Source organism: Sapajus apella, unplaced genomic scaffold (genome assembly GCF_009761245.1).
Source record: "Sapajus apella isolate SASKATOON/1434 unplaced genomic scaffold, GSC_monkey_1.0 scaffold40, whole genome shotgun sequence".
In the NCBI taxonomy this organism is placed as follows: Eukaryota; Metazoa; Chordata; class Mammalia; order Primates; family Cebidae; genus Sapajus; species Sapajus apella.
Genome location: NW_022436980.1, coordinates 19,573,023 through 19,585,408, shown reverse-complemented (window position 1 = coordinate 19,585,408; position 12,386 = coordinate 19,573,023). Strand labels below are relative to the sequence as shown.

Here is a 12,386-nt window from a genome sequence, read left to right as displayed (position 1 = left end):
TAGAAATACAGATGCACAATGAGTCCTCTTGGCTCTATGAGAGTTAACAGCTTTATCTGTCCAGGTAGGAGTTAGAGACCCACTGATATGTTTGAAATACAGCTTTATCACAAACACTGCTTACAGGTCATAAGGCAAATAAAACGTCCTCAAGTAGATTCATGCATGACTGCTTCTCTTAAAAACAACAGTTAATTTCAGAGTCTTCGTAATTTCAAGAAGAATATAATTGAATGGCCATCAACAATGACAGTGTTGTCACATGACACAAACTGAAACTCTACGTTTGTCAATAAGCAAAAGAAAGCTTGTTGAAAACACAGTATTATCAACGTTACCTAATGTTGTTGGGGCCTCAGGTCTAAGAGTGACAGGTTCTAGGACAGTGGCAGGAACTGACCAAAACGACATGGAAATCAAAGAGATTTTTAAATATATGAGAAGTTGGAACACTCACATGCAAACACATTTTACTAGTCTGTGAATTCTTCCAGAGAAACAAAGAAAAAAGTTTACTTCTTAACTGAGGGGAAGAGTGTGTGTGTTCATTGATGACACGGCCAAACTATAGGCATGATGAGTTTCAGGCTTAGGTTTTGAGCTATCTTGAGTAGCTTAAAGAAGTCAACATGAAATTCTATTAGGTTTTTAACTAATTAATTCTGAACAGCGTGATCACTGTTTGTAATAATCGGTAGAGCATCTGTCTGCCCTCAGCCCCGAATAAGTGGAAATCAAATACTTTTGATGTCTCTGTATCAAATCTAAGCTTCTGAATTAGGTCCTCAAAAGTCCTGCTTCATCTGGCTTGAAGTATCCTTCCAAACGCACCATCAGCGACAGTCATATACGACCATCTAGAAGGAGTCCATCTAGACTGGACTGCCTTTCTAGCTGACCAGCACGTGTGGTCCTTCTGCCCTAGTTCATTCTTCCCTCCATTCCTCCAAATCCTCAGTGGGCCCAAGGTCCAAGTCCAACCCACCTCGATCTTTTTCTTTGAGATAAAACATAAAGATCATCACTTTATGTTTGTGTCAGCCAAACACATCTTTAACTCTACTCTTTCTGCAGTAAAATAACTCTCCTGCAAGCTGGCGCATCACCTATGCTCGCCAATGTCCAATGTGGGAACGGAAATACGCAAGACACTTACAATTACGTTTACCTCAACTGAACATGTTGGCTCTGCTAAAGAAGTTCTACCTTTAAGATGTGAATGGGATTTGACGGTAAGAAATAGACTATGTCGTTTCAAAGAAGAGTCTCACATAGAAGTAATAAGATATGCTGGTACCAGTTGGGTCTCACCCACACATTATTCTCCTTGAAAGCTGAGCAGAGGAGATGGTACTGCTGATGCCTCATGCCCTTGTGCTTAGGGAGAATAAGAGCTGTTGCTGCTCAGCACTGGCACTGCCTCAGTCCCCACTGCGACAGGTTGTGAGGGGTCACACATTTACCGGGTTTGGTCTCAGGTGCCTGAGGGCTCGGCGTAGTTTTAATTCTGGGACGTGGAGGGCGGGTTCTTTTTGATGTTTTGGTAGCTGAGGGAAGAAAAAGCCTTGTGTTACTCTAGGTCTTATGATTCCGGACACTGAGAAAAGGTTTTTCCAAAACTTGTCAGATGTCCTATAGTTCCAGGAACTTTAGTTGTTTTTAGTTTTACTTTTTCATTCCTTTTATAACGATGTGTCCTTTTATGATTTATGGTACTCTTCAGGAAAATTCATGTATACAGTAGAATTGCTCACCCAAGGAATGAAGATTAGCACTTGTATTGAGAAATTTACAGAACTTCCTTGCTGGGGAAAAAATGATAGAGGCAGAGTACTCAATGAGAAGGGATAGGAAGTTAGGGTCACTTTAAGGAAGAGACTTATAGTTTTTCTGACTTTAGTGATTCCCTAATTGTCAAATTAGTAATAAAACATATCATTACTCAAAGCACCAATAAAGAAAGAAACATACTGGGCAATTTTTTTAAAATCTAAAAACTCAGATGTGCAAAGGAGAGTAAGGGTAGCTGTTATTGCTGATCAGCTTAGATGTGAAATAGAGCCCAACTGGTTTTAAATTCAGCATTAACACAGAACTCTGTTAAATGATGCGTGAGATGACATGACAATTTCCAATGTGCTACATGGCAGGTAAATGTTTTAAGCTCATGCCTGGCTCTCATAAAAACAATAGGAAACTTGTTTTTAGGAGGCTTCGGGATTCTTCAGATGATAGAAATAGTTGAATGGTCACAGGCAGTGATATTGGCTATTTTGCAGAGGAAGACACGCCACGTTACAGGTACAAGACTGAAACGACCGTACAATGAGCAGCAAAAGCAAACAGCCAGGTAATGGCAGGGTCGTTACCTAAGGTTGTTGCAGGGCTCTCGGTTCTAAAAGTAACAGGCTCGAGGTCTGTCACAGGAACTGAAGTAATAAGATAAACAAAAGAGACTGTAAAAAATGCGTGGGAGCTGCAGTATTCACATCAAAACATATCATGCTTGCATAACACTGCCTCTAGGATATTTAAACATCCCTGGATGAAGGGCGTTAGGACTGAATTATATTTCCACTCCTCCCCCAACACACCAAATTCATATTCAAAGCCCTAATCCTCATGGTAAGACCTTTAAAAAGATAATGAAGGTTAATGAGGTTATCACGGTGGGATTCCACTTCAACGGGACTCATGGACTTATATGAAAAAGAGACATGAGCTGCACACACAGAGAAAAGGACATGTGAGGACACGGTGAGGCGGTGGCCTTCTGCAAGACAAGGAGAGAGGCCTTGAGAGAAAGCACGCCTGGAGACACACTGATCTTCCACCTAATCTATACTGCTCTGTAATGGCAGCCCTTTTTCAAATGGAAAATTTCTTTCGTCTAGACTTGGCCAAACTACACCAATTATACCATCTCATGAGATGGTCGTCACCTTTGGTCTCTGTAATTTAGCACCACGAAGCAAACAATTCCTCTAGTTACGGTGTTTACCTGAATATAACATGGAAGACTTTAGGATGTTTTAAGGCATTTTCTTAGTACATTTCTAATAATTCTCAAGAAGCACGTGAAAAACTGGTTTGCACTTTAGTGGATGCTGAATAAAGAGAAGAAGATGTACTATATATGTTTATCAAATTATGTTTGCAGAAAAAATGATGAAATATCTAAACGGTCATCACACAAATCACTAAAAATGATTGGTGATCTTTCTGGGAGCTCCATTTTGGAAAGAACTTTTCACTTCTGTGCACACAAAAGCACTTAGGAAGACTGGGTAAGGGGTGGCCACTCAGTCTGCGGCATCCAGTAAATCACTGTCCATGCTTAGCAGAGGGGAAACATGTTCTAGTGTGGAAAAAAGATTTTTGATGCTCATGAGAACAATGTCAGACTCAAAGAGTAAGACATTCAAGTAAGACATTCAAGCCCTCCTTCCACTTTCCACAGTGTCATCCAAATGCAGAATTACCAACAAAAATGTTTTGGCTGACCCTAGGAGGAGGATCTCTGCCTCCTCTGGTCGCCTCTACATAGATCGAATTTTTTCATCTTTGTTCATTCATGCCTTCCTATTTGTGCAAATTGTGATGTGACTCAAGGCCCAAACCCCTTCCTGGCTCTGTTGCAACCCAATTTCATTTTTTACTTTAAGACCCTGTAATAAGTCTAACACTTAACATTTCCAAGAAAAATCTTTAATTTGCAAAAACACCCTGGCTTATTCTCCTTCCCTAGGCTTTTCCTGTGGGAAACGTTTTTGTGTTCAACTAGCCTGTGGACTGTCAAGTGAAACACGTCTCCTACTACACAAAGGGAAGACCCTGCAACTGTCTTCTAAACTGATTCCTTGTCAACCATGAGGGAGCAACAGCCCTCTGGACTCCCTCACTAAGGGGTATGTGAGTTTATTATTTCTATCAATGACAGGCTCCCAGGCTCCTTAAACCAAAGACCCTATATCTATCTGGTACAGTGTCAAGAGCAGCCACACATGGAGTGGTATTAAGATTGTGCTGTGAATGGTATGTTCACTGGGAGGTGTTTGGAGGTAGAAAAAGGTAATCATTAGTTATTTTAAATTGTATGCTTCTGCACGTTACAGGCTTAAAAAAGATCTTCTTTATGTTTTCTAAAGCTTTGCAGATTTTCCTGAACTTCAGAAAATATATCTTTCTAATGCAAAAATTTTGCTCCTACTTCAGTCTTCTTCTGTTAAGATAGTTCAATAACAAACTTGCAAATATGCAAATTTGACAGATTAAAGTTATTAATTCAGATATTTAGGATTAATATGTTTGTTACGTTCTCCTAGAGTGCCCTGTCTGGATTAAAAAGGTTATAAATCATCCAAATGAGGATGGAGACTAAGGGGGACTGGATACATACTAAGGATGGGGTGCATTATTTAAACCTACTAGCCTTGATCACATTATCTGCTAGATAATTCACTAAAAATATTCCTCATACATTAACAAAATGACACAAATAACAGGCAGATGACAAAGGTAGATGTTTGGGAATGGTCATATATAAGATTTAAAAAACCACAAAAATATAAACCAAAAAAAGGAAAACATAAAAAGGGACATGTATAAGGGATGTATAAAGAAACTTCGATATTACAGCCTGGCTAGCATAGACCAGGTGAGAGCCTCCCGAGAATATATGAAATTTCCCTTAATAGAGAACTCTGATTAAGCCAAACACAAAATGATACAAAAACAATTTTAAGCTACAGAGCAGGAAAAGATCTCAAACTAGATTCACACATAGCTCTCTTATGAGCAAGAAACAACTTGTTTTATGTACGTTCAGCCGTCATAAAACAAAAAATGTAACTGAATGGCAATATACAGTGGAATAAGCTTGATACTGAGCAGAAAAAGCACTTGCTCAAGATCAGAAAGTGGCATTACCGAGTGTTGTCCCTGGAGCCTCTTTTATAGGAGAAACTGGTTCAAAGATTGTAGCAGGAACTGGCCAAATATAATAAAGATGACATCAACAAAACAGTAAAAATTTATAAAAACTCAGAACATTCAAAAAGAATTTACCAGGTCATGAAATATCTGTCCAGAGCACAAAGCAAACACAATTAGCCTCCTGAGCAGAGAGGAAATGGCACCTCTGTCCTTGGGTACCAATTCATCTCTTAGGAGGAATGGCCATTCACTTTGTATTCAGATAATTCAGATAACGGTCCATGAGGAGTACCCCAAGAGTTTTTCTTATTCTTTGTTGATCTGAACCTAACTAACAGAGCATAATAGACCATACACATTTTGCTGAAAACTCATCTTTGGAACAACACCATGAGCTTTGTCCTACTTGAGTACTTCAGAGAGCAAGAGGGCTAGCCATCAGTCTGTGATATACAGCTGGGTAACACCCAGAGAAAGCCTAACTGCACAGGGATGCGGAAGATTCCTACATAAAATCCAAACTCCTTAGGCCAGCATTCAAGACCCCTTCTCGCTTAGGTGCAGACACCTCAAAGAAATGTTCTGACCGACACCTGGAAGCCTGACACCCTCCAGCGTTCAGAGAAGCTGCCTCTTCAGACTGGATTCCACACATCCCCTGCCTTTCTGAGCTTCTCCCTTACTCTTCCCCCAGAATAATTTTCCCTTGAGAATGATTTTTCTAAGTGGTTGGAAAAAGAAGAAGTAAATACTACAGGGACTATATGGCCGAGAAAGCCTAGAAAATTTACTATCTGGCTCTGTTTAGAAAACGTTTGCCAACTCCCGCCTTAGATCCTTATTTGTGACTTAAATGGCTCTTGCAGTTACCAAGAAATAATCTCCCACTTGCATGAACATGTGCTCATTCTCTAGCTATTTCAGTTTACCATACATTCAACACTGAAAGGATGAAGAGAACTGAATGAGAACTAAATTAAATAGACGTTGAGAGGGAGGCATAAGGAATTTGGCCATCACATCACCTCCCCAGTCCTGTTCCTCACTGCCTGGTCTGATGTGGAATCAGCTGCTGACCCTGCTTTGCTACTTCATTCTCTTTGGGTCCCACTGGGGTGCGCTGCTAGGATTCCTCAAGTATGACCTACGTATTTACCCAGATCTGTCTGAAGCTCTTCGGGACTCGGTGTGGTTTTAGGTTTGGGATGTGGAGGGTGAGTTCGTTGAAGCACTTTGGGAGCTGAGGGAAGAAAACTTCAGATTAATACAGCATATTTGGTTCCGGAAGCTGTGGATAAGATTATACTTGTTATAATTTCTTGAGTTCCAGGACATTTTTCTTTTGGGTTTGAAATATTTGCCCCTATTTCAATGAGGTGTCTCTTTTTATCATGTAGTTTTTTTCTGAAGAACAAAAATCACATAGAAACACGAGTTTATGTATTGACGGTATTTCAAGCAGCTTCTCACAGGGTTTCCTGAATGAAAACCAAGTTCTAAAACCTTGCTGAGTTATGGCAGTGATGAGGGTAGGTAAAAGGTGATTTTATATTAGTGATGATGCTTATAAATTTACCAACCTTGGGCATATTTTACTCTTTACTTGGGAAACAAGACACATATTTTAATCTTTACTGAAACAAGAACACATCATTACCCAAATGGCAAAACAAACAAACAAACAAAAAAAACAAAATCATGCATAGTAAAAATGTAGAAGTTTAGATCTGCGAAAGAACTGTCACACCGTCCTAATAGTTGGGCCGATTTACTCAGCCTAGATCAGCGACAGACACCTTCCCCTCCACCCTCCAGTGATTAAATGTGAAACTCAGCAACACCGAATGTGCTTAAAATGTTATGTGGGAGCAAGATGTGGGGAATTCAAAGTCATTACATTGCAGATATATAAACTGACCCTAAGTTCATGCTTGGCTCTCTTACCAACAAGAAACTGCTTTAATACTCTTATATCTATTAAGAAGTAATTGGATGATAGAGGATGACACAGAAGCCTTGTGAAAGGAGAGAAGCTGTGGTTATGATGGCAATGCATGGGTTGGAAATGAGCAGGACAGGCAGATGCTGATGGACATAACGTGCCATTACCTACTGTTGTGCCTGGAGCCTCAGTTCTAAGAACTGGTTCGAGGATTGTGGCAGGAACTGATCAAAAGCAATGAAAGAAACCAAAGTGATTTTGTGAATGCACGAAATGTCAGAACATTCATCTTACCACGAAAACCATTTCCAAGGCTACAAAACTAATTCTTAATATCGTAACTCAAAAGAAAGTGGCTGTATTTCTTTTCCTTTGACTATTCCTCCAAACCTTCATCAGGTACTCATTTGACTCAGAAGATGGTCAGTAATAGACTTTGGACTTTGTTGAGCACCTCACTGAGGTCAACAGTAAGACCTTGTTGTTGGTTAACCATTTGATTCTAATGAACACTAGAAAATCTGGCTAGTCACTTTCTTAGAAAAAGATACAGTAAAGACTAGAACTTTTGTGGAAGTCAAAAAACACAACACAACACAGCACAATAGAGTACTCATTATAAGCAGTAGTCAATAATGATAGCTAGAACACCCCTGTAGCGATCCCCAGTGATATCTGCCTCTGGTGTTAACACATTTGTGTCATGTCTTCCCCTTGAATGTGTGCTGGATCTCTGACATCTTTATAACCAATAAAATAAGGCAAAGGTGACGGGTGTCACTCCCTTGAATAGGTGTCTGTGCTGGGAGTGTGTCTGCCATGCTAGCACAAGGGAGAGAGAGACAGGGAGGGAGAGAGGGAGGTGGATCATATAAAGGTGTTAACCCCAGGAGCAGGGAATTATTGGTGGTGGGGGGGGTGTTGCCTAGCATTTGTGTACCACACACATTAACAGCCAAAAGGAAGCTGAGACTACACTCATTAAGAGACTAAGTCTTTTGTAAATACAGCTGTACTTTAACATAAGTAGCTGAAGAACCAGCTCTTAGTTTTGGTTCCATTATTTGGGTATCTTCAGTTCTAAGAACAGAAAAAGCATAATCCCGTGCAGAAACAGGAATCATTGAAGCCCCTTAGATCAATTTTTTTTTTTTTTTTTTTGAGATGGAGTCTCACTCTGTCACCAGGCTGGAGTGCAGTGGCATGATCTTGGCTCACTGCAACCTCCGTCTCCCGGGTTCAAGCAATTCTCCTGCCTCAGCCTCCCGAGTAGCTGGGACTACAGGTGCATGCCACCACGCCCAGCTAATTTTTGTATTTTTAGTAGAGACAGCATTTCATCATGTTGGCCAGGATGGTCTCGATCTCTTGACCTCGAGATCCGCCCGCCTCGGCCTCCCAAAGTGCTGGGATTACAGGCGTGAGCCACCGCGCCCAGCCCTTAGATCAAATTTAAGCTCTTGAGTAGACATCCCAGTCCCCTTTAATTCATCACTGAAGAGGAGGGTATCAGCAAGTTATCCTGGTGAGTCAGTTTTTACACATTCCCTGCTTATCAGCCTCTGTTTCCTCATGCCTCTAGTCATCCAATTTCTATACTGGTTTCTCATTATCCTGGACATTTTCCTCCTCTAAGTATCTGCCATGCTTCTAGGAAGCAGCATTTATACCATGGAAGAAATATTTGCATAAATATGCTGCCTCATACTAGTTTCCACCTGGTTATGTAAGAACAGGTTTTGTTTACTACTACAGTGCAAACTGATCGGGAAGGAAAACACCTTCCCACTTCTGATGTATGGACTAATATGGCTTTGGAGAATGAGAAGGGACTTAATAAAAGTAGTTGACTTAAATGACTATACTGGCTTAATACTGAGCAACTTTAAAAGACAAGGAATGAAATAAAATAGCAAGAAGAGTAAATAATCACCAACAGAGAAGACCCCTATAAAGAAAGCAAGAGGTGCTAAGCTAGCTATTCCTGTTCTCCTCATAACCAGTAGCTGTTACTCTTAAGAGATATACAGGGCATGACCCAATGTATGATGTGTACATAGAACTTACAGTCGTAATCGTGGTAGGCTGCTTGGATTCTGTAAAACGGAAACTACGTATTTACCCAGTTTAGTCTGAGGTACTTCTGGACGGGGCGTGGTTTTAGGTTTGGGATGTGGACGACGGGCTCTTTTTGTTGTTGTTGGAGCTGAAGGAAGAAAATTTAGCATTAACATGGTGCTGATGGGCTCCATTCACTATAAATAGGATGACACAGCCACAAGTGTTTAAATACTAGACCTACTAGTCTTTAAACCTACTAGTCTCGACCACATTATCTGCTACGTAATTCACTAAAATATTACTCATACATTGACAAAATAACACAAATGACAGGCAGATTAAAAAGGCAAATGTTTGGGAATGGTTGTACATAGAATAAAAAAAGACAAACAAAAATAGAAACCAAAAAAAGGAAAACATAGAAAGGGGGATGTATAAAGAAACTTCTCCATTACAGCCTGGTTAGCACAGAGCAGGTCAGACCCTCTCTTGTTAAGAGTTTGAGTCCAGAGAACTTTGTCACTTTGGCTTGAAATTTCCTCCTTCAGTATCTTAATAGGTTTTCTTTGATAACTGAAAGTTCTCCAGAGACAAAAATTATACATATAATTACATTTAAGAAACAAGCATCAGAAACTATCATTATTTTCTTAAGAATGTCTCTAATTCAAATCACTGCTTAACCCGACACTATTCACTCATAACTAGGCTTGGGCAAGCTTTTCATTTGGTAATTTACTAGACTAAGTATATAAAATTCACCAAAACATCAATAAAGCAAAAAATAAAAATTATATAGAACCTGAGAGACAGAAAGATGCACAAAGAAACTTCAGGATATTATCATTTGACACTGCGTTGGTGCTCTAAATAAGGAATGTATGGGGAACTAGTTGGATCTTGGCTCTGACAGACAGTATTGTTCAGAGACTCAGACATGATACAATTTCAAGCTGGACTATGGAGCAGAGAGCTGTCTTGAATTAAGTCCTTGCATATTTCTGTTAAAAAGAAAGCTTCCTCTATTTTAAGATGAATACTCTAATAAGGCGACAGCAAAAGATGGTCCCATCACCTATATGGAACCATAGCTGATTCTGACAATGAGTAAGAAAAAGCACTTGCTGAAGTACACAGAGTCATTACCTGAAGAAGTCCCAGGAGTAATAGGTCCAAAGTCTGTAGCAAGAAATGATCAAAAGCAATTTGAAAAGAAGTGTTAAAACGCATGCGAAAAGCCATCATTCTCCTGAAAAGTGAGGTTTACCATTACGGCATTAGTTCCACAGCCAAACTTCAAAGCAAACATTGAAGTTCTCAAGTGAGGGTACGTATTTATTTGATTTTATGAAACAGATATAACCTTAGCATCTGTAACGTGCTTAGCTACCAGTTTTTCTTATTTTTATATTATCTGATAATACAGTAGAAAATAGAAAACCCTGCTTAGAAAAATCTTAGGACATCTGATATTATGTTTAAAAATTATGAAAAGTTAATGTGAAAGTATCATTAGTTGCCCTGTAAATTGGAAAACAAAGCCTGAGTTCATGATAGATGCAATTAGTCATATGTTTAAGCAGATACAGTGATGAATGACTAAACTAGACAATGCTCTTCTTTGTTGAGAGTGCACTTTGGAAAAAGCCCAAGACCTCTGTTCAAACAAAGGCATACAAAGAGCCAGATACAGAGGGTCATTCAATCCATCAAACTTGTTAGTGCATCTCCGTTATCAGGATGGAAAAGGCCCGACCCTAGGATAGGAGAACACGCTGGAGCCAATTGGCTCAAATCCGGTCATCGAAGTCAGGCACTTGAAGGGCTCCTTGTGGACCCATCAAAAGGAGCACTACCGTCCAACTGAAAGAACATGGCCTTTCTCACAATCAGGTGGCACTTGCAGTACCTGTCCTTCCGCTGTCACCCTCGCATGACACATTCCTGCCTCTGTTTATGTGATTCCTGCACAACCAATAAATCTACAGGCTCTACAAATTTCAAGGTCCACCAGAGGAGTTCTTGCTCTGCTTCCTGGGCTAGAGGGCAAGGGTGCAATCGTGGCTCACTGCAGTCTCAACTTCTTGGGCTCAAGTGATCCTCCCACCTCAGTCACCCAGGCAGCTGGGACTACAGGCACACGTGAGCGTACCTGGCTAATTATTCTTAAATTTTTTGTAGAAATGGAGTTCTCCCTAAAGATCCACATTACACTTATCAGCCCACAGATGTTTTACTTCTCTAAGAATTAACTATGTGCGTAACAGTTGGTAAAATTTAATAAATATTTGCTTTTCCTCCCACTCCTGTGTACCTATTATAAAGAGTCTCACATAAGGGCAGCTTCTTTTAACTCAGGTAAGTCATTTGTTTTTTTCTGAAGCATTCTTCACAGATGCAAACGTTCAAAATGTGTGACGGGTTGAACTACACATGCTAACTAGACACCGAATCAGGTAAATTTTTTGCCGAGCTGGGGCTACAAAGAGAAAAATGTAATTGAGCGTCAGAGAAGCAAACAAAATACCCAGGCACCAAGGAGGTCCTCACGCAAGCAGCATGAGGAAGTTAGAAGCATCGCCAGGGCACCGCGTTGTTAGCGGCTGCTTTCTGGGACTTGGGCTTTCATCCCAAGGGTCAAATGGGTTATAAGGTGGCATGATAAACTGCCACACCCATACCACATCCAGCGGGATGTCACAGGGACAAGGAACCACGTATTATTTACCTAGTTTGGTCTGCGGTGTCTCTGGGCGTGGTGTGGTTTTATGTTTGGGACGTGGACGACGTGTTCTTGCTCGTGGTGGTGTTTTTGGAGCTAAAGAAAGGAAACTGGTTATTGAGGTCTTATGACTCCAGAAACCAATGAAACGATTACACACGACTCTAGGGTGTCTAAAGTTTTCTTAAGTCTTGAGAAATCTGTCTCTTTGGTTTGAAATTTTCTTCTGATCATCTACAGGCAAAAATATGTATTTTTGGTCTACTGACAGGTCTTTTGAGATAGATGGAATATACGTAATTTTTAAAAATAAACTTCAGCTTTATTGTTAGTTGCTGGTATAGGATTTTCGAGGAGGGCCCAGAACCAAGGGAAGTCAGACATAGGCACACAGATATCACATCAGAGAGGGACCCAGGCCCACCTGCTTTTGGGAGTGTGTACTTAGAAATTACTTGGCTCAGACATACATCCCATTAAAAATTATGAATGTAAGCACATCTCATTTTCTAAAATAGTTGGTAGGCAATAAAAATTCCTTGTGTATCTTAAAACAACAGAAAGTAAGATGCCCGCAGAATTATAATTGATATCATCAGGCAGACATTCCTAATTGTATCTGAAATTCAGCTTCAACATGGAACACTACTTGAGCAGAATCGCAGGCTCTGATGGGAAAAACGGGACACAGATGCTGTTTGCTCGCGGCCTGTGGGCTTATAACTA

General features: G+C 40.3%; 1 protein-coding gene across 11 annotated transcripts in view; it reads right to left on the bottom strand.

Moving 5' to 3' along the window:
- Positions 1 to 12,386, bottom strand: part of ABI3BP (ABI family member 3 binding protein) — a 244,633-nt gene that overhangs the window by 76,314 nt on the left and 155,933 nt on the right. For 7 of the 11 annotated variants that reach the window (XM_032299267.1, XM_032299257.1, XM_032299259.1 and 4 more), the window contains exons 29-37: positions 11,667 to 11,756; positions 10,085 to 10,117; positions 9,000 to 9,083; positions 7,045 to 7,101; positions 6,092 to 6,175; positions 4,930 to 4,989; positions 2,370 to 2,429; positions 1,464 to 1,547; positions 339 to 395 (exon numbers count right to left, since the gene is read on the bottom strand). In XM_032299267.1, coding sequence (XP_032155158.1) covers positions 339 to 395; positions 1,464 to 1,547; positions 2,370 to 2,429; positions 4,930 to 4,989; positions 6,092 to 6,175; positions 7,045 to 7,101; positions 9,000 to 9,083; positions 10,085 to 10,117; positions 11,667 to 11,756 — 609 coding nt within the window. The remainder of the gene's footprint in view (positions 1 to 338; positions 396 to 1,463; positions 1,548 to 2,369; positions 2,430 to 4,929; positions 4,990 to 6,091; positions 6,176 to 7,044; positions 7,102 to 8,999; positions 9,084 to 10,084; positions 10,118 to 11,666; positions 11,757 to 12,386) is intronic. The other 4 variants (XM_032299258.1, XM_032299264.1, XM_032299265.1 and 1 more) reach the window with 3 other exon arrangements.